The sequence below is a fragment of the Peromyscus maniculatus genome, chromosome 4 (genome assembly GCF_049852395.1).
Source record: "Peromyscus maniculatus bairdii isolate BWxNUB_F1_BW_parent chromosome 4, HU_Pman_BW_mat_3.1, whole genome shotgun sequence".
Classification (NCBI taxonomy): Eukaryota; Metazoa; Chordata; class Mammalia; order Rodentia; family Cricetidae; genus Peromyscus; species Peromyscus maniculatus.
Window position 1 is genome coordinate 36,665,602 of NC_134855.1, and position 22,356 is coordinate 36,687,957.

Sequence of the window (22,356 nt, forward strand, 5' to 3'; positions counted from 1 at the left end):
TGCATATATGTGTACATGAGTACGTGTGTATGTATGTGTGTGCATGTGTGTATATGTGTGTGTCCACACGAATGTGTGTAGTAGGAACACAAACATGGTAGAGCACCTTGAATGTGAAGCAGTGCATGAACTCTTAAAGATATTACTTCTTGGATTTTAGGTTTTTTTGTAGAGTTGACACTATTTCCAAACAAAAAGTTTCTTAAACCCGAGAAAATATCAAGAAACGAGATCAAAGGACCTAGGAGACTAAGAGAAAACTGACCAGAATAGCATAGTAAGAGGCCCTGGAGAAAACCGAAAATCTTAATAATGCGACAAATACTGAGGAAGTAGCATTTATAAGCAATTCCTGGAATAAATCTGAATCTGTGTCATAAGAGGGAACTGGTTTTGCTGACTGTGGCCAGCCAGGGTGACTGACATCAGCAGAATTCCAGTGACTATTACATCATAAGGAAGGCAGGAACTGCTTTGTGCAGTCAGGCAGAGAAACAAAGTAAATTGTCAGGCAAAGAAAACCATTTACAACTGGCCTCCTGACATTTATGCTTAGGGAAGAAAATGTAAATATGGCATTTTCTTCCTGGAAAAACTGATTTGCAACTATAAAGGGCCTCCGACAGTGTTATTAACACACTCAAAATATGGTTTCCACAAGCAGCTCCAAAGGAATCTTCCCTAAAATGGGATACAGGCCACCAAAATGACAAGTGGAAAGCTAATACAAAGCCCTCGGACATCAGCAAAACACGCTGACTTACACAGTGAGAGGAAAGCGCAGTCTCAACCCGAGGTAGATTTACTCTTGCTGTGGTGTTAAATGGCCCTGTTGTCAACTGCTTTCTGAATATCCATGTTTATACCTATAGACCCGGGCTGCTCTCAGCCTTCATCACAGAAGCTTCTTTTTGTAGAAGGCAGCAGCCAGTGCTGAGATGCAGAACTGGTCATCGGGCTGAGACTAAGTGACTGTGAGCGGTCAGCCTAAATGGGACACCTCACCAACCTCTGTGCCAAAGCTCATGGGACACTGAAGAAGAGGTGGAGAAACTGTGAGAGCTGGAGACTAGAGAGGGCTGCTGTGGAAGGCTGCCATCATGACACGGCGACTGCACTCCTGAATCGCAGTTGCTATGGTGACCTGCACAAGATCAAGTCAGCTAGAACTGTAGCTGGATTCTCCAGCCCTAACTGAGGAGCTCTGGGCAGTCCAGGGAGAATCACTCTTTTGGGGTGTATGGCCACTGATAGGTTGCTGCAGAGGATGGCCCTACACCCATGAACATATGGTCAACACTAGTTGGACTGAGTTTTTTTTATATAATTTTTAAAATTTGTATTTTATGTGTATGGATGTTTTGCCCGCATGTATATCTGTGCACCACTTGTGTGTCTGGTGCCCTCAAAAGACAGCAAAGGGAATCAGAACCCCTGGAATTAGAGTCATAAACAGTTGTGAGCTGCCATGTGGGAGCTGGGAATCAAACCTGGGTCTCCAGCCCCTTAGCAGCTTATTTAGTAAAAAGAGAGGACATGAAGCTGGAAGAAATATGTGGGGCTGGGAGAGTAGGAAGTGGAGTTGAAGGGGGAAATTGAGGTATATATGCTCATATTTCATTGTATCCACACATGAATTTGCAAAGAAAAATTTTTAGAAAAGAAATTACTATTACTATTACTATTTATATCATCCCTGACAACAAAGATACAATGGATTTATAAGAAAAGGAGAAAGAGTATGATGTACATAGCTAAAGAATTCATTGTTGTTTTTGTCATATTGGTATTTTATCTTGACTGTTATGTGCATAAATTGGGGGATAATACAATGAGTAATGGTGTCATATTTTGACTTCTTGTCGAGGAGCACCAGAATCCTCAGTAAGGAAAAAAGAAAATACAAGTGAAAGTAGAAGACATGAAGCAAAAACCCCATGGAATTTGAATGAGAGATAACAGAATGAACTAATATATGGGACTTTATATATGGGCTTTGTGTGTGTGTGTGTGTGTGTGTGTGTGTGTGTGTGTGTGTGTGTGTGTGTGTGTATGCCTATGTAAATGTACATGTATATTCTAGCAATGCTCATAGAAAAGGCCTAGAATAAAAGGCAAATCCACTAGCAATATGGAACCTGGGCATCCATACTGGGGTCTTGACATACTATTTCCATCCCTGGGACACTGGGATGCTGAGCTTGTTAGAGAAAATTCTGACTCCAGGACCGAAGAGTAAGTGTGAAGGAGCTGAGCTTGTTCTGTTCTGCCCAATGACAAAAGTGACAGATTTTGAAAGGCAGTGAAATATCTTCACACATCTTCTACAGTGGAGGCCAGCCATCACCACACGTCATGGAGAAGGAGCTTATTTCTCAGCCCCGTTCCATCAGGGAGAGCACTATGACTGCTTGGAGGAGGACTGAGACAGACATCAGTTCCAGCAGCGCTTCCCAGGCCTCGGAGCTTTCACATGCTTGGCGTCTCTGTTTTTTTCTGGAACCCAGCTCCTGTGGAAAGCATGTGGATCTGGTTCAGTGTCAGGCTCAGCGGAGCTCTTAGCCAGTAGACGGCATCTTCTGCCAGCTGTCAGTGAGTGATCGTCTAAGCAAGCTGAGCCTTGAGATGACCATGGCCTCAACTAGCTACTGACTGCAGAGTATCAAACACCTTGTGGCAAGTGAAAAATGACTCCAGAGATCCCATCTCCTAGGCCCCGAACCTGTGGCTCGGTTAAACAGCAAATGACATCAAGATTACCAGTCATTCGACCTTAAAGTAGGTGCTGGGCCACACTAGTATGAGTTCATAGCCATTGCAAGACTCCTTACTAGTGGTAGAGAGGTAGGAGAGGCATGTAAAATATGCAGTGTGGGACAAACTACACCTGTCACCTCCTGTTTGAAGACAACTGAAGGGGACCCAAGCCAAGGATGATGGGCAGGCTCTAGAAGCGCAAAAAGAGATTCTGCGCTCGAGCCCCAGAGAGCAGCGTTGCTCTGCTCACAGCTTGATTTTAGATTACAGATCCAATTCTGATTTCAGATATCCAAAACTATGACTACACTGAACGGCATGAGCCTCTAACTTTACGGTAACTTGCTATAGAGTGATAAGGGATTAATACAGACTCTGGAGTCTGTAACAAATCAAACCAGTGGGGCGATGGAAGATAAAAATCAACGAGTTTGTACGGAGCAGTAGAAACTGGAAGAGCACAGGGTATGGAGTCTGTCAGATTGTTTAGTCAGACCTACTGAGACACTGGTCAAGAAGGGGATAATTGGAACAGGAAAAAGAATGACTCTGATAGATTATAAGGCTGAACACATTAAAATCCATGACCAGAAAGATACAATAAAATCAATCATCTTTGGAGGTTGTCAGAAAACCAATTCACTATTTTAAAAAATTATTAAGAAGCAAACAGTTTGGCTTTTTCTCTTACACCACTAAATACCAGGAGAAGAAAAAAAGCCCTTTTCTTTAGCTAAGGTTCTTAGCAATAAAGGAAGAAGGCTGGGTTATATCTGAGGATGTGCCCCCACTGTGTTTTGGGAGAAGGAAAGGATGTATTTCCTCTTACAACCAGTCCATCATCCAAGAACTCCAGGCAGGAGCCTGAAGCAGAAACCACAGAGGAATGCTGCCTGCTGGCTTGCTCCCTTCTAGCCTTCTTAGCTACCATTCTCACACAGACCAGGTCCACATATTATCTACAGTGGGCAGGGACCCTTCTACATCAACTACCAATCAATAAAATGCCCCCACAGACATACTCACAGGCAGATCTGATGGAAGCAACTTCTCAGTTTGAGGTTCTGTCTCGCCAGAGGTGTCTAGATTTGTGTTAGGTTGATAGAAACTAACCTCACAGTGTATTAATCTGCAGCTCTTAGTTAATGACTCTAAGAACAGAGAGTTAGCAGTAGGAAACATTTCCCAAAACATCCAAATGCTCAACCCACCAATGGATGGATGAGAATATTTCACCGGGGGAAGCAGTGTGGGAGGGACATAAAGAAGAATCAGAATCTTATCTGATAAAGCTAGACTCAACTAACAATCCATAGCAAATACAAAGGACAGAAAGTGGAGAGGAGTTGGGAGTGTGAAGGGCAAAGTCTGGTATATGAAACACTATATATAGATGCTCGTCTTCAATAAATAGATTGCAAGGGATGAAGAAGAAAAGAGGGTAAAGGCTGTACATTAAAAGACACCCCCAAAACCAATTAAAAGTAAACCTGGAAGGTTTAAGAATGACCCCAGAGGTGACAACCATAAAGAGCAATAGACCAAAGGGCACAGTCCTGACATAGTCCCACATGTAGAGCTGGATAGGAATGGGGGAGTTGGCCAAGGAAACTGAGATGCAGCCAAAGGAGCAGGCAGTAAATCAGAAGGAGTACAGAAACCAAAAGAATGTGTTCCAAGGTGGGGCTGCTGTCGCCTGGACCAAAAGCTGCTACCAAGTCAGTGGGACAGAGATTAAAGACCATCATTTGCCAGCATGGAGCTCATTGGTGATCTTGCTAAGAACAGTACGAGAACAGGACAAGGCTGAATCCGAATGAGAGAGAGAGAGAGAGAGAGTGCAATGGGAAGACAGGAGAGACCTTGTCTACTGGCAACTCTTTAAAGATGTTCTTTTGAGAAGAGGCAAGGAACAGCTGGGTCATTAGAAGACAACATGGGGTTGACAGACACTTATTCTAATGTTGGAATGTATTCCACCATATTTGTGTATTCAAGGAAGGCTTAAAGATGGAAGAAAGAAAATAAGTATCAACAACAAAGTTCTTGCAGTGTTGAGAAGGAAGGGAACCCAAAACTCACAGGAGAGCAACTCCCTCCACAAGCGGAAGTAAAAGGGGAGCCTAGACTGTGGGTTCCTGGGGGAAAGGGCTTCCTACAAGACAGACAACACAGTCTTCCTCCAGATGGAGGCAGCCCACTGCCTCAGAGACTGGGAGACGAATCAGATGGCGCCATTTAGTAGCAATGGGATTGTACTTCCTTTCTTTTCTTTTCTTTCTTTCTTTCTTTCTTTCTTTCTTTCTTTCTTTCTTTCTTTCTTTCTTTCTTTCAAGATTTATTTATTTTAAAGTAGGTGCGTGCGTGCGTGCGTGCGTGTGTGCGTGCGTGCGTGCGTGCGTGTGTGTGTGTGTGTGTGTGTGTGTGTGTGTGTGTGTTTATGCACCTGCTCATGTTCAGGCAGGAATTTGAGTATAGATGCCCACAGAGGCCAGAAGAGGACATCGTTAGATCTCCTGGAGCTGGAGCTACAGATAGTTATGAGCTGCCGGACATGGGTGCTGGGAACCAAACTCAGATCCTCTGCAAGAGCAGCACATGCTCTTAACTGCTGAGCCATCTCTCCAGCACAGTCTCATTTAGTTTTGGAACACTACCAAGAAATACATTTTTGTTATTGTTATAACCCACCACACACACACACACACACACACACACACACACACACACCACACAGATGCACACACAAACACACATGTATGAGTGCACATGAATATAATGCTTGGTGTTCTTGGTACATATTCCTTTTTTTCTTTTTCAAGCCATCCAGGAAAACTAGACCAGTAAGAACCAAAGTGTACCAGGGCACTGGACTGTGGAGCAAGAACATCAAGGGAATTCTATAATATGTCAAGAGAAGCAAGACTCCCAACAAGGGACAGATCTTCCTTACCTCAGAAATGTGTGCAGATTGGGGCTATTATACCAGACCTTAACTGAAAAAGCTACTGTTGATGCACATGTACATTAACAGATTATGCTTTTAATTATTTGCTTTCTTATATTCCTTTTTTATTTTTGTGGAATTTACTTGGCATGTAACTGTATGTAAAATATGCACATGGACCTGAAAATGATCAGAAATGTTCTGTAGCCACACCCCTGGTTAAACAATACAACACTTTCAGGAGCTTGTGGGTCTTCAATCCTGCCTGTCTCCCTGGCCACCCAAGGTAATCCTCGTCTTGATTTTTATTTTCTCGCTTTTCTCTACTGTTTTGCCTCCCATGTATCCATAAGCAATATAGATTATCTTGGCAGGTTTTTGTTCTTTAGAGAAATGAAATATGACACTTCACCCCTTTTGGTAAATATAATGTCCATATCGATAAAATCCCCCCATTTCCTTTGTGATATGTAATTCCATAAATGAATATACCATGATTTTTATGTCTGTCCAGTTTGCTACTGATGAAATTTAGTTTGTTTTTCTTTCTGAACCCCAGTTTCTGCCGCCCCCCACACTGACACAGTGGACTTTCAATAGCACACATCTACGAGGAGAGTTGCTGAATCAAAGGTATAAAAACCATGACCTCAGCAGGCAAGCTCTCCAGTCCACACTCACACAGGCTTCCTATCTTCTTTTCCTTTCTTTTTTGAGACAGTGTCTGATTTACTTCTATACACCAGAGACTAGCCTTGAACTTCTGATTCTCCTGCTTCTACCTGCCCCGTACTCCCATTACAGGTGTGTTCCACCGCAGAGCTGTTTTGTGCCCTTTTGGCTTTGGAGACATTGTATCATGTAGCCCAGGTTAGCCTCCACCTATATAGCTGAGGGTGACCCCAAATTCCTGAGTGTAGTGGGGGGTTGTTTGTGCCATGCCCTGAAGTACCACCCCTAGTAGCTGCTAGGTACTTGCTTCTTGGGCGTGGCCACCAAGGATCCTTAAGACCTGGGATGCTTGTACATGCTCTCTTGTCTTCCCTACTTTGTGGTCTTGGATGCTGATGCGGATCAAGGCAGAGTTCTCCAGAGAACCACGTTCCACCGTGCCCCACCCCTCCAGGATTCTGCAACCAACTCCTTTACTCTGGTTGTGAGTTAACCTCCAGATAAATTCCTTTGACTATCAAATAGACTCCAAAGATTTATCCCATAACCTGACCCTGCTGCTTCCCCTTTCCAAATGCTGGGATTACAGACCTATGCCACCACACGCGGTCATCCCATTTTCTTGTGGCTATTACATCCATTGGCAGTGCTGTTCATCTGGTGGGTGGGTACCAGTCTTTCACTGGGGGTCTGAATAAGCATTTTTATCTTTTTGTGTGTTCATTAATCATTTAGACTTCAGATTATTTTCTTATATTTTACTTAAAAATGGTCAGGACTCACTACATTCATTTAATGTCTCTGTTTGAAGACAACTGATAAATGTATATTATTTCATCTCTCTGATCTCATTTCTAGATTTTTTTTATATTTCTAGATCTTTAAAATGACAAGAACCATATCATAAGGCTGTAATGATGATCAAATATAATATGGAAAGCACATACTGATGCTAAGCATCCAGTTTATACTCAGTGATTAATAGCTACTATTAATACAGTTTTTTAGAAAATAAAGAAAATTGTTAGAGTCTGAATCTGGGCACAGCCAATGGCTAGACTGCTGCCCGGATCACAACTCGGTCCTCCTCACAACAACACCATTTGACATCTTCCTTTTTCTCAGAATGGCAGTGCTACATACTAAGAAGGCAGCACCAGCTAAGAGTCTTTAGTTAAGAGAGTTTAAAAAGAATAAATATTTCAGTAGTGTTTGAACGTGATCCCAGGACTCTGGTATGGCTGTCCACATCTGTAGGGATCCACAGGCTCAGTGGCATCCAAATCTTCCTGTTTTCTGTTACAGCAGGTTTCCATGGGTTTATAGTCAGAGCCCCATAAAATAACAGTTTTGACCCCTAGGAAAGTCCCCAGGACAAATCCATGCCCACCACTCTCCACCTCTTTTTAAGGTTCTCTCCACTTTTTGATGAGATATTTTAATGATGCAAAGAGCTGTAGCAGGGAGTCATTGGGATGAATTGTGGGATATGGATAAGATTTTTCCCCTATAGAACCTCTTATAAAGGCAATGTATCCTGACAGGCTGGGTTGATTTTTACTTACACTCATGATGCTTGGGGAGCTCATGAAGAGTACCAGTCAGACTGGTTTTTATTTCTTTTCTCTCCCTGCTTTTCTCTCTCTCTCTCCCCTCCCCTCCCTCCCCGGCTCTTCCCTCTCTTCCTCTTTTTTTCAACAGGGTCTCCTGTGTTACAGGCTGGCTGTAAACTCACTATCTAGCCAAGGATGACCTTGAACCGCTGATTCTCCTGCTTCCCATCTCCTGATGCTGGAATTACAGGTGTGTGCTACCACATCCAGTTTATAGGGTGCTGGAAGTCAGGGCTTCAGGCAGTATAGGCACGCTCTCTACTAACTGAGCCTCGTCCTCAGCCCTGGATTTTGTGGTTTCAGAGCATTCTCAAAACTACCTACAGACAACAACCCCATGGCTAGAGGTGGATGAGAAATACATGGGATGGCAATAAAGACAAAGAAAGCGGTTAGTCTTCTTACTACTACTAGCCACTGGAAGTTTCAACAACACATTTTACTTTTTAGAAATAGTCAAAAATTTATGGGTAAGTTTTATATGAAATACTTCTCTTCGATACTTTCTCTTCAAGAAAATCGTCTAGGTATTTCTTGGGTAATTTGGAACTTTTGATAATATTTCAAGTATCATAAAATTTCAGTTTTTCCTCCTAAACAACCACACAGTCATGTCTTCCCAGACAAAATCGGTATTCCCATGATGGAGACACCACTTCCACTGTCTTCTGCAGGAAAATTTGCAAACGGAGATTGTTCAGATGACTGGCTTGTAGTAAGCATGATGTACCAAGCTGGTTCCTAAATATAGAGAATGTTCAATCCCTTCCTTTACAATAAACCAAAAAACAATAGACATATTAGTGATAGTGAAGCTTCCATAATTAAAAGTCAAATGGTGAAATAACAAATTTCCAAAAAAAAAAGTGGAGCTATGAAACATATAATTCCTACAAATAGTTATTTTGAGCTCCCCTTTATAGGGAAAAAAACCCCCACCAAAATAACACCCTACCAAATGACAACATGTATACCAAAGTCCCATAGTTTTGGAGAGTTTGGTAATAGCACATGTTACTTAAAGAAAAATAGAATAGTGCATAAAACTTTGAAGAGTGAAAAAAGGCAAAGTTGTTTATAAATGCTATGATTTATGTCTGGTGGGTTTTAAACATTGAGACGTGGTGATAATCATTATCCATGTCCATATAATGTTTGTGCATGTCCTCTAGTCTACTGTTTGAATACAGTAGACTCTGTGTCCTTCCTTGGAGGTTTCTGGGGACTGATTTTTGGTAGCATCTCTTTGGCGTACAGTGTCTTATGGAGTCCAGCTTCTCGAAGCGCTAACTCAAATCGAAGTCTAGGATCGGAAGTTATCTGCAGATAAATAAACAACAACTCACTTAGCTGAAGTAAATTCTATCACTAATTTTCATATTTCCCCAAGTTGCATATTTTTAAGGTAGATGGTTAGATGACAATAAATCTTGCTAATTCTGCAACTGCAGAGTTTTTATTAAAAATATCCAAATGAGTTTTGATATTATCACTTTCTAGTGCATTACTTATTTCCAACATAGGCTACATCCAATATTATATACTACATTAATCAAATACAATATATTAAAATTATTAAATGATGAGATAAAAGAAACTTAGTTCAATACTATTATTATTTATTGCAGGCTAGAATCACATAAATAAAGCATTATAAAATAAATCTACTTTAATAAATAATATTAATCTTCAGAATATATTTTTAAGAAGCTATCATTAAAAAACATATTAAGTGTATGAGTGTGTGTCTGTATGCATGTATATGTACATATTGGTGTGTAGTGCTTATAGAGGCTGGAAGAGGGAGTGGTAATTTAGTTAATGAAACTGCCATAACCAAAAGTCAAATTGTAAAATAACAAGCAGAAAGAATGTGTAGCTATGGAATTTGAAATTATTTGAATATCGTGTTTATGGGGAAAACAACCTCCAAAATACAGCTTCCCAAGAGACAGCGTAGGTAATGAACACCCCATGATCCTGGTGAATTTGGCAATATTAACTCCTAGAACTAGATTTGTTCAGAGTTGTGAGTTGCTAGGTGGATGTTGGGAGCCAAACCCAGGCCCTTTGCAAGAGCCCCAAGTGCTCCAAACCACCAAGCCATCTCTCCAGCCCCCTGAGTATCTCCTAACAGCCACTCCAACTTCACTATCATTTAGAAATGTGTAAATTATGCATAAACACATGGTCACTCCTTGAAAAGGGGGATCTGAGGCTGAATTTCTGTTTCAAACAGAACTGGAAAAATGCCCCGCCCATCCCATGCTAATTAATAGCTTAACTTCTGTTCTCATTTATACTTGGTTGGACCATAGTTCTCTTCCTATGAATCTTAAATGTCATCTCATTCTTTGTCAGTATAAGAGGTGACCACATATGGATTTATATCCAATGAGGCATCTTACCTAAATTGGAAGTTCAATCTCCCCACAAAATGATAAGGTCATAAGCTTTTGAATATCGCCTCCACAGTGAGTTTTGGGTGAGTGGATGTGATAAGATGTGCACAGATGACCTGTGGCTGTGCCTCATGTGGTAAAACATGGAGGTGTGTGGAGTACTGCTTCCATGAGGATGGCCTCAGGTAAGAAACAACTGGACAACTTTGAAATCTGACTTAATCTTCTTTAAATTAGAGAGGGAGCAAGAGAGATCGCATCAGACAGGAAAGCCTCATATACACATGTGGATACAAAGCAGGTCAATTTTGGGACCAGGGGAGTTTGGACAGAATACTGTGCCACTGAGGAGCTCTGTCTAGAGAGGAGACTCAGCCTGGGGTGTGGATTTCAAAGTCTTGAAGTCTGTCCTAGCTGGAGCCGTGGTGTCTGTTTCTGCATTTAGTATGAAAGTGCAGCTACATAAGAAGATGGATCTGATCATCAAGTCAGAATAAACTGAGGTGGTAGGGAAAGAAGAGATGGAGGGAGGTGGCATCAAGAGTTTACTGTGACTGGCCAGACATGAAGTAAGAAGTACCTAAGTGTGTCCGGAAGCAGAGAAGAACCAACTATGAGAAATACTCCGAAAAGAAGGAATGGCAAGCAATCAGAAGCAGGCCTGGGGTAGTGATGGGTGGGAGGCCAGGAACAACCCAAAGGTCCTTGTCGGAGAGGCAAGTGTTTGAGCCTGGAACCCAGGCCTTTCCTCTTCGGTCCCCATTTATTCCCACTCACTTTCAAGGAGTCACATTCCCTCTGTGATCTGTGTGCCGCTGCCTCCCAAATTCTGTCCAAGATTCACCTTTTTCTTCAGCTCCAGGGCTGTGAAGCTTTAATATTGTTCATTATTCATCTGTTTTTAGTAAAAAGTAAATGAAGAGAGGAGGTTTCTCCTCCCCAGGGGCCAGTAATCAGTTTCTCAAAAGCATGCTTTATACCTCTTCACCCTAAAGAGGACATGAACAAAACTAATTCTTCCCAGGCCTGTTTTCCCTTCTGTATTCTTACATGGTTAACGGCAGATCCGCAAAATGGCAATAATCTGTTGAATTACTGCTGAATACCAGGCAATATTCTAGGCAGTTGATATTTATTATTTCTAATTCTCACAAGAACTTTGCAAGTAATTATTTTAAGGATGAAGAAAACAAACATAAAGATGTTAATAGCTTAGGCAAGTACACATAACCAATAAATCGAGGGTGTGGCTTTGAATCCCCAATGCCGGCTCTTCACGGTGGTACTTGTCTGGCTTGGAATCATCCTCACTTGCTTCATCCTTTCCTTCTCTCCAGTCAGAGCTGTTCCTGACTCTTTCGCCACCACATCCACCCCTCCACCCAACATCCATCAATTTCCCATTCAGGATACAAGGATAAAATACAAATGTCATTATTTAACTTAACCTGCTTTAAAATGTCATGTCTGCGCACAGGATCAAGGTCAGATGTCCGAGTAGAAAGGCTTATTGTGTGCCGTGGTGGGGCCCTAGCCCGTTTCTGCTCTCGGGTTTCAGCACTTAGCCTGTGCCCCTGGCCCCATTCAAGGAAGGGCCTCCTTTCCCTCTCCCTGGGGAACCCTGGTGGCTTGGTCCAGCTCCCTAGGACTTTACCTTCCTCTGAGTTTAGTCCACTTAGGGTGCAGTTGCCTCCCCACTTTGGGAGCTGGTTCTGGAGATATACCCACATGTTCTTATAAAGAACTCTCCCTATGCACACTAACATTTCCCCCCTTTAAATTGTTTTTGTTTGTTTGTTTGTTTGTTTTTCAAGACAGGATTTCTTTTGTGTAGCTTTGCGCCTTCCCTGGAACTCACTCTGTAGTCCAGGCTGGCCTCGAACTCACAGAGATCCACCTGCCTCTACCTCCCGAGTACTGGGATTAAAGGCTTGCGCCACCACCGCCCAACTTCCCCCTTTAAATTGTAAATCATCTTGAATGAATTTAGCAACTACTGCCCCAAATCTTCAAGTTTAGATCTCCATGTCTCTAACCTGCCAGGCAGAGTTGACCATTCTCTCTCCACATGCAGCACAGAACTGGCCTTACCCTTGTGTATTACTTCTGTATACGATACTCTCCTTGGCCTGGCCCCTCTCTTTCCTTCCTCTAGGAAGGAAGAGCCTGGCCCATTTGGGATACAGCCCAGAGCTCTATCAAGAATCTCACACAGAACCAGACTATAGCTATCAATCTCATAAACACCTGTTTGATTACCGGTGAACGAAATTTTCACCTTACTCTTCACTATCAAGTGTGCAGCACACAGGAGGGGCACTGTGGACTCATTTGGCAGCAGGTGTCTTGAGATGTGGGCTTTTTTCTCTCTAGGTCTGTAAAATGCATGACTTGTTTCTCCCTTAATTTTGGTGATACCCATTCATTCATATGCCCTCTTTTTGACCCTCCTTTTGCTAAAAGTCTTTTTGAATCTTCCTTCTCAGTTCCAGCCACAGCTAATGCAACGTCTAAGCTGCTACCAACAGCCTCATGATCCCTCAAGGGCATTTCCACAGAAGATGTTTTCTCCTTAGCTCTAGGAACATAACTTGGGACAGCTGTCTTCCATATTGCCTGTCAGTCTCATCCGTTGCTTATTTAATGGATTTATGTCATAAATTTAGATATAAATTCTTTTTTTTTTTTTTTTTTTGGTTTTTCGAGACAGGATTTCTCTGCGTAGCTTTGCGCCTTTCCTGGAGCTCACTTGGTAGCCCAGGCTGGCCTCGAACTCACAGAGATCCGCCTGGCTCTGCCTCCCGAGTGCTGGGATTAAAGGCGTGCGCCACCACCGCCCGGCGATAGATATAAATTATTAATACAACAATAGAGAAATCTTTGAACTGTAAAACAATATCAAGAACTATGGTAATAAATTGTGTACCCTAATAAAGCTTGCCTGAGGATCAGAGGACAGAGCCAGCCACTAGATTAGACAGAGGCCAGACAGTGGTGGCACATACTCTTAATCCTATCACTTGGGAGGCAGAGATCCATCCAGATCTCTGTGGGTTCAAGGCCATACTGGAAACCCAGCCAGGCAATAGTGGCACACAACTTTAATCCCAGTACTTGGAAACACACATGCCTTTAATCCCAGGAAGTGACGGCAGGGCAGAGAAAGGTATATAAGGCATGAGGAAACAGGAACTAAGGCAGTTCAGCTGAGACCCAAAAGGTGAGGACTCAGAGGATCTCAGTCTGAGGATTCATGGGAACAGGATCGGCTGAGGAGTTGGAGGGGTGAGGTTGGCTGTGGCTTGCTCTGTTTCTCTGATCTTTCAGCTTTCACCCCAATATCTGGCTCCAGGTGTTTTTTTTTTTTTATTAATAAGACCATTTAAGATTCGAACAACAAATAACCTTTTTTATATCAATGACTTTTGAATAAAACACTCTATTTTTTAGTAATAGACATGATTTTAAACTGTTTTGTTTTATGTCACAATTCTATAACATTTAGATTCATGCAGTAATTGTGTATTATCATTTAAAAGTAAAAATATGCTAATATATAGGGCATTTAAATATAAATCTTGAAAATAATTTGGAACTCAAAGCACACACTTCAGCAATTCTTCCCACTCTCTGCATGGATTTTGCACCAATCCTGCTCGTTCCCATCATTACCTGCTGCTCATTGTATGTGGTCAGTGTGAAGAGTGGCTTTTGCAGGATAAATTCATCTTCACGTTCAGTGCCTGTCCTAGCTTTCCATGCCATGGTATCTGACATCATTCTGACTGGATCAGATTGAACAACAACAGCAACCTGAGAGAAGAGAAAGCACAGCACTCAGAGGAGGGGACAAGTAAGGGCTTCTGGGCAGGATTGCAGGTTTGTGTAATGACTGCTAAAGAAGTGTTAATGAAATACAAAACTGTAGAGAAAAGAGCAAAGGAACGTTAAGTCCAGGCCAGTCCCAGAGACTTAGAAGGGAGCCAAAACGCATGCCAAACAAGGTATTTAAAGAGTATGATCATTTGCTAATGATTCAATAGTCACGATTGTGACTGATTTCAGATACAAATTTATCTGCTGATGAAAGTCAAATGGAATCCTACATAGAAAACCTGTGTATTCTGTCATTGAAAATGGCGCAGCTATTGAGCTATGGCTATAAGTACCAATGCCACGAGGCTTTCTGGTGAAGTCAATTGTGGCCTCATTACTGGACAAGCTGGGTGAACTTCCATCGGAGTAGGCAAGTGGACTCCATGGGACTATTAGAGACAATGAGTTACCTTTCTGTTGTAAAATTGCAGAGTGATTTTAACACAAAGTCATTGTCCTATGTAGTAATAACAGTTCTGACCCAAATCTTAATGAAAAGAAGCCACTAATATTGTCAATCATATGCACCATTACTAACACTGGCTTGTTAATTCTGCAAGTCAAGAATTCAGATGAAGTAAATGATATGTTAGTGCCATTTCAAAACTGTAATAAAATGATCAGAGTCAAATGTAATTTAATTATTATAGGTTTCCTAGCTCAAATGCCTTATACTACAACTCTAAACACTGATTACAAGTGATGGAAACAGAAAGCTTCTTCCTTCAAAGGACTACTGGATAGAAGGAATTCTACTCACATGGACTCTGTAGTTATCGAAGTTATGTTTATAACAAGAATGTATTCAGTAATTATGGCAGTAAGTCTGTCTTCAGGAAGCCACAGTACGTAATTCTTTGCTAATGATTGAATAATTTGTTTGTTTGTTTGTTTGTTTCAGATCTAGTACAAACAGAGTTTATCTTCTTATGCTTTGAATTCATCTCTACAGGTCATTTTATTGAAGAGGATGAGCACGTGAGAGCCGTCTCAGAGGAGTCCCAGTTGACACTTACTAGCTATCTGACCTCTCGATTTCCTCTTTTACCACATAGAGATATGAAAAAGACTTTCCTCACAGGGATGCTGAGGAGGTTAAGCCAAGTTTTACCCGAGAGCATTGGAACAGGGCTTTGCAGTCAGTAAGCACTCACAAATTTCATCTCCAATTGCTACAACCAACGGGGCAGGTACAGCCATTATTATTCCCATTTTCCAGAGGAGGAAGTGGAAGCAAGGCAGATTAAGTTTTTCCTGCCATTGAGTACTTAGCCAGCTGTCCCAGGGTTGAAGGAGACCCAAGGTCAAGTCTCATCCATGGCTCTGTAGGATCTCGACTCACTTAGAAAGGAAACTACACATTTACTTCCCATTGGTTAGGCTGTGCAATTATCAGGTCAAAGTTTAAAAAAATTACCAGAGGAACCAACTCACATTTCCCAGTCTCTTAAATCCCTGTGTTTGCCATGGACTGTCATCTACTCTTGCCTACTTTTATTAGGCAAGGCACTGGAGCCTTTTATTTCTATACAAAAGGGGTTTTTGTAAAGTGGTACTGAACAGGCTTGTTGACTGTGGGATTTTTCCAAGCAAAGGTTTCCACTCTAGAGTGGATTAGCTTGCTCTTCCACATTTTTGAGGACAGTCCTTTGCCTGGAAACTGAGTTTCACTGCTGCAAAAAGATACTGTTTGGTTAATGAACTAGAGGAGATATGGACACATTTAGATCTTGGGAGAGTTTTTTAAATGGTCCTGATAAACCTCTTTAAATATATTAAGAGGCTGGATCTGGTTCAACATAAACCTAACTGGCTCCTGGGAATGAAAACCGTGTCCCAGTTTGGAAAAGTTACATTTTATATAGCAGATGTCATGAAGTAAGTCCCAGTAATAATATCATTAGCACACTTAGAAACATTAAAAAAATTAAAATTTCCAAATTGAAAACACCTGTTTTCGAAGGGCTTCCAGCCGCCTCTCTCTCTCTTCTTCTTCCTGAACTTCTTGAAGGGCCATGTTTTTTCTCTCCATCAAACGCTTCTCCAGCAATTCTTGTCTGTATTTAACCCTTAGGAAAAGAGACATGGGACAGGTAGGTGTGCCCTAATTAACTCATCCAGTGCACAGACAGATAAGAGATCGGCGGGAGACATCTCGGGAGAGGACATCCCTCCCACCAGTTTTCACTCGTTTTGATTTCCCATATCTAAACAATAAGAGGCAATGCACAGTGATTCTAGTAACCAGAGAGATGCAGGAAAGCCTGGAGTGAAATCCAGTTGAGCTCTGTGTTCGCTGTCACCATTTTAAACTCTGACCCTGTCAGCTAACTGCCAAAGCCACAGCTCCAGTGCCCTGAGTAACCACCACCCAACCCTGAGTTATGACACAGCCTTCTGATGACAAGCTTGAACCCAACTTGAGTTATGGGTTGTATCCCTGACTAAATGAGCATACTTATAGAAAGCAGGGAAAAATAATTACTGTGACAATGTACTTGAATTATCTAGGTTATTATTACACTGCACTTCATATACAATGTGGCTCAGTGAAGTAAGTGGGCTTGTGGGCATGTGAAGAAACTTGAAAAATTGCACTCTGACATCTGTAGATGGCAGCAAAAACATGGCTTTTTCCCTTCAGCATCCGTCTTCCATCTCCTTTCAGATCATCATCAGCCGTGAAAACATAGCTCAGCGCCAGGAGCTCACCTAGTCCTCTCTGCTGCCTGTATTGGAGTGGCCTCGATTATTGCTGTCTTCTTGTCAAAGCGATTCTATTGACTTAGAGAGAGGAGATTCACCATTTCACAGAGCAGGCACCTGAGCTCTCAGGAGGACTGAGCCATGCTGGTCTTCTTCCAGTGACAGCTTACATCTAACTGGCTTTGTCGCATTAGTCACAAATGCCCTTTGCCCTTACTATACACAGCAGTATTTTCTGCGGTGGCATTTTCACTAGACCTTCCACGTCGTAGGTTCTGATATTCTCTGAGTGCTCACGAGGCAAAGGTCTTGTACTAAATGCTTTATGATTTCCTTTTTAGGCTTCACAACAATCACACGTAGGGGTATAATTTTGGATGTATAATTTTGTCTTTTAGAGATACAGAAATGGAGGCTCAGACAAATGGTGTAATTTGTCCAAAGTCTCATGCTCATTAAGTAGCAGAGCAGAAACATAACCCAGAATGACTGTTCTCAGCACCCAAGCTTAGCCTCCACCCTCCCACCCCCTGCAATTAACCTCTGCGCTGTCCTCCTCCCTAGATCTCTCCTCCTACACCAATTGCCCTAAACACCTCCTGTGCTAGACAGTGTGGGCATGCTGAGAAAAAGTCTTCCTTAGACGTTTCTAAGTTAACATAGAAACAAGACGGGCCTAAGAACCAAACACGGAGTTTACAGGGAGGTACAAATATGGTCCCCTGGAGTTGGAGAAAAGTGAGATGGCCACTTGTTGTGTTGTTGAGGTAGTGCTCAGATTGTAACAAAGGCTTCATGGAGGAGGAACATTTGAGCTGGGTCCTGAGGATGAGGACTTGGAAAGGCAAGGCGTGTAAGAGGAGAGGACGGGACAGTAAGTGTGAGGTTGGCCCTAAACCATGGGCACCTTTCTTGTCCTATCCCCGTCACCGAGAGCATGGGACAGAGTGAGTAAATGGTAGCAGGGAAGTACAGGGGAGCTGGGGTGGCCTGAGGCTGGCCGTCATACCGTCTCCTCAGATGCGCTCCTGCGAGAGATGCTCTTCACATTCTGCTGGCTCACAAAGGGCAAGAGGGGAGAAGCACGGGGAGAGGACAGAAGGGAAGCATGTGAACCAGAAAAGTCACAACAATGCCTGAGAAGGCAATCCTCGACTCCTTTGAAGGTCATGGCCACACTATCACGCTCTTCTGCATTAGCAGTCAGGACCAACCCAACCCTTTGGACTCAAGGGCCACAGATCAGCAGGCGCCCTCTCTCCCCTCGCCCCATGTCGGAAGCTGTATTTCCCATTCTCTCCATTTTCACGAAGGCATGACATGACACAACCTCCTTAATGAGGTTCTACTCAATTTAAGCGCTGAGTGCGAGCTAAGTGAACTTCTGTGAAGGTTCAATTAAAAGATACCCTGGGACTTGCCAATTACCATATGCTAATTCTCAGAACCTTGGAAAGTTTCTCCTCCTGTGGGATATATAGGTTGCTTTGTCTGCAACAAAGTTTTTGTCTGCTTTGTGGGGAAAGGAATAGTCGTTCCTGCCAGGGGAGCTTGACTAGTGAGGAAGAAACTGCAAATGAGACCATGGCATTTATTTATGCCTGTATCATGAACAAGGCTGGCTTACAGTTCATTCTGAGGCTCATTTTTCACTTGATAGATATTTATTGAGCTCACTGCCAGCCATGAATCAAATATCGCATTAGGCATATACAGTGACAAGTCAACATGGAGATATGCTCCTGTCTCCACACAGCCGTCACTCCGACAGAAGTTTCAAGACGGGGCAACTGTGAGATGGGGCTGGGAAGGGGCTGCTTTTAGGGGACACTGAGGCAGAAAGCCATTGGGGGAGGTATCTTTGCCAGACGTGGGAGCATGTCTGAGAAGTATTCTGAACCTGAGACTCAAAAGAGGAATCCCTTCCAGCCAAGGGGGAGAAAACAGAAAGAGTGGACTCTAAAGAAGGAAGTTATCATGTGGAAGTCCAGAGATGAGAAACCATGGTGGGTTTGAGGAACTGAAAAGAGATCCAGTGAGACAAAATACAAATACAGCAGGGTGAGGGATGACACGAACTCGGGCCGACGGGGTGACACAATCACACTGTGGGACTTTGTGGGCAGGCGACAGGAGAGACCTTGCTCAGAGAACTGGGCCAAGCAGAACCCTTGTCATGCAAGACAGATGACAAAGGGGCAAAGCAGAGCAAGCTAGCTCAAAGCTGGTAGTTTCTCATCCTATGAGAGGAAAACGAGATGCGGCAGAAGGTCAGAGAAGATACGGATTTGAGACCTGGAAGAAATAAAATAGAAGAGGAAGTATTGTTTTGAAAGGGCAAAGAAAGGAAGAAATTACAGTGTCACAATAAATAAGAGTCTTGCCCTGAGACTGGAAGCTTAAATGAAAAACAGGGATCAAGGTTCAGATCTAGCACAGAACTGGTTCTCGGACCAGGGCTAGAGAAGGATGGGGAAACTCTATCAGTAGCAGATTGGAACTAGAGTCACAGGGAAGATGGCCGCCCTCTGGGATAAGTGTAGGGGTTGGAGAGATGGCCTCGAATTTAAGAGCACTGGCTGCTCTTCCAGAGGTCCTGAGTCTAATCCCCAGCAACCACATGGTGGCTCACACCATTTATAATGGGATCTGATACCATCTTCTGGCATGCAGGTATACCTGCAGAACAATCATACATTAAAATATATATATGTAAATAAATAAAGTTAGAAAGAATTTTTTTTGAGACAGGGTTTCTCTTTTTAGCTTTGTAGCCTTTCCTGGAACTCACTCTGTAACCCAGGCTGGCCTTGAACTCACAGAGATCCTCCTGGCTCTGCCTCTGGAGTGCATAGAAAGAATTTAGAAAGAAAGAAAGAAAGAAAGAAAGAAAGAAAGAAAGAAAGAAAGAAAGAAAGAAAGAAAGAAAGAAAGAAAGAAAGGAAGGAAGGAAGGAAGGAAGGAAGGAAGGAAGGAAGGAAGGAAGGAAGGAAGGAAGGAAGGAAGAAAGAAAGAAAGAAAGAAAGAAAGAAAGAAAGAAAGAAAGAAAGAAAGAAAGAAAGAAAGAAAGAAAGAAAGAAAGAAGGAGATTAGGACTGATTTCCAAGGAAACAACACTTAAGAAAGGGACAAAGAAAGAGGAAACTATTTAAGGAAATAAGAATAAACAGTCCCAAGAAGGTAAGGAAAAGGAGATCTAAAATGTCAAATGCTACAAAAAGATTGATTATAATTCAAAGCTGTTATTGCATTGGATTATGGGGAGTCACTGGTGATGTTGGCAAGAGTGGACAGTGGTGAGGTGGCTGAAGACTTAGCAGGGAAGGAAAGAAGGAGGCACAGTGGAGAAAACCTTTTAGAAAGACTGATGCAGTTGAGAGCCATACACGGGGCGGGTCCACAGAAAGCAGGAGCTGGCCACCGAGGCCCAGCCCACAGGGAATATACTCAAGGTTATTCAGGTGACCTTAACCTGAGAAAATTCAAGGGCACGGGCAACACAGTGAGTCTAAATTTTCACAGATGCAATAGCTCCAATTCAAACAATACTTTGCTTAAAAGTCAAAGACTCCTGGCGCTACTTCTGCTCTGGATAGAAAGCTGTCTTTTTCCTGAAGAGAAGTGATGCAGAAAAGAACTCTTGGGAGAAAGCCAAATACTCACATATTCATGGGGAAAGAAAATGGCAACACAGTAAAGCCAATCATTTGGAAAATTTTCCACATAAATACTTTTAGTCATTTGAGGTAGCAGATTTTCTCCAAATTAAACTGTTGCTATGAAAGTCAATGTCAGGAAATGGCTAAACTCAATAGTTTGAAGCTGTGCACTGAATCCCCAAACAGGAGCCTTGCATTCATTTCTCACTCTATTTTACGCTCCCTGAGTCCACAAAGGTGGAAAGTGCCGCAAAAGAGGCATTTGCAGCTTCTCTTGGGGGAGGAGAAGCATCGTATTGTTCACAAGCAACAGCTGCAGCCGAGTCAGGCCGAGCATTAACAATAATCTGAGAAGGACTGGAAGCTTCCAGGCCCTTGAGAGGTTGCAGGGATGGTAAGCTTTCCTGTAGAAGTAGGGAATCCGTGTGTCATTGAGGAGACTTGACTAGGCACTGCACTCTAAGAAGTGAGCGGATCTCAAGGTGCAGCAACACCTGGTGTCAGTGAGCCCTCAGGAAGACTGAGGCAAGCTTCTATGTGAAAATCTAGGTCTTCCTCCTGCCTGGAATCAGGGGGTAACTGCACTCTAAACACCTATGGCAAACAAGGGGGGAAGGCTTGCCAAGAAGGGCACACAGCGGCAAGCACTTCAATTAAGAAACAAGAACAGGGGCTGGCGAGATGACTCAGAGGTTCAGAGCACTGGCAGCTCTTCCAGAGGTCCTGAGTTCAATTCCCAGCAACCACATGGTGGCTCACAACCATCTGTAATGAGATCTGGTGCCCTATTCTGGCAGAAATATATGCAGACAGAACATTGTATACGTAACAAATAAATTAATCTTAAAAAAAAAAAAGAAACAAAACAATCTCATAGGACAACATAAGCAGTAGATAAAATAGAGCAGAGGGGTGGAGATTCAGTTAGGGTACAGTAACCAACACTGAACATTCCCGCTCCAGTGTGCCGGGTAAACGTTTGTTCTGCTGAAGTAAACTGTTTTTAAACAAATTTCCTTCACAGAGCTGAAGCCATGAACATGAGCATTCAACATGGTAGTGTCAGACAGGTACCTGCCGAGGCCTCCGCACCAAAGGGACTGCAGCAGCAGCAGTGTCTTGGGGAATGGGTGTTTACCTGTTGGGAAATCAATTCTGGGCTTATACCTCACTCCAAAGATTATTCTTCCCACCAAATGGAGGAGAACCCCCGTTAGCCGGAGGGTACCCAGGGAATGGTATGTAAATAAAAACAGAGGTGAGTCAGGAACCCTTCCAAATAGGAGTCTGTCCAGGGCAAGCACTGAAGCTCCGGATCGCAGCACCAGGCTTTACTCCTCCAGCCCCACAGGAGGGGAAATCGGGTCCACTCAACTCCAGGAAGAGTGTCAGCAGAGACGGACCCCCACCAGTAGTTATGGGAGTCCTGACTCAAGGTGGTGACATCCTGGTACAGATGTGCATGAGGCAGGAACAAAGAGGACTCAGAGCCCTTCTGTAGAACCAGGAACAGACGAACCAGGCCCGCCCCAAACAGAGGCCGTTCTTCCAGCTTGTTCCTTTGTGAGACTCCTGGAACCCAACCCCTGGCTCGGTATCAATGCAATTCATCAACACTGCCATCTCCCCACCTCCTCAGTGCCAAACACTACTTCAGGTGTTCAGGATACAGCAGTGGAGAAAAGGAAAAGAAATGTTCCCACGCCGTGATGTTTCACATGATT

The 22,356-nt window shown here is 43.0% G+C and overlaps 1 protein-coding gene and 1 long non-coding RNA gene across 13 annotated transcripts in view; both read right to left on the bottom strand.

Annotated features, from left to right (window-relative positions):
- The window catches only part of LOC121828641 (uncharacterized), a 67,886-nt gene extending 66,755 nt beyond the window's left edge, over nucleotides 1–1,131 (bottom strand). The window contains exon 1 of the long non-coding RNA XR_006071097.2: nucleotides 1,010–1,131. This is a non-coding gene — a long non-coding RNA (uncharacterized LOC121828641). The remainder of the gene's footprint in view (nucleotides 1–1,009) is intronic.
- A 7,929-nt stretch (nucleotides 1,132–9,060) lies between these two features.
- The window catches only part of Ccdc148 (coiled-coil domain containing 148), a 284,674-nt gene continuing 271,378 nt past the window's right edge, over nucleotides 9,061–22,356 (bottom strand). For all 12 annotated transcript variants that reach the window (XM_016003164.3, XM_076569531.1, XM_076569535.1 and 9 more), the window contains 3 exons: nucleotides 16,219–16,336; nucleotides 14,064–14,204; nucleotides 9,061–9,309 (listed from right to left, as the gene is read on the bottom strand). In XM_016003164.3, coding sequence (XP_015858650.1) covers nucleotides 9,163–9,309; nucleotides 14,064–14,204; nucleotides 16,219–16,336 — 406 coding nt within the window. In that variant the 3' untranslated portion in view covers nucleotides 9,061–9,162. The remainder of the gene's footprint in view (nucleotides 9,310–14,063; nucleotides 14,205–16,218; nucleotides 16,337–22,356) is intronic.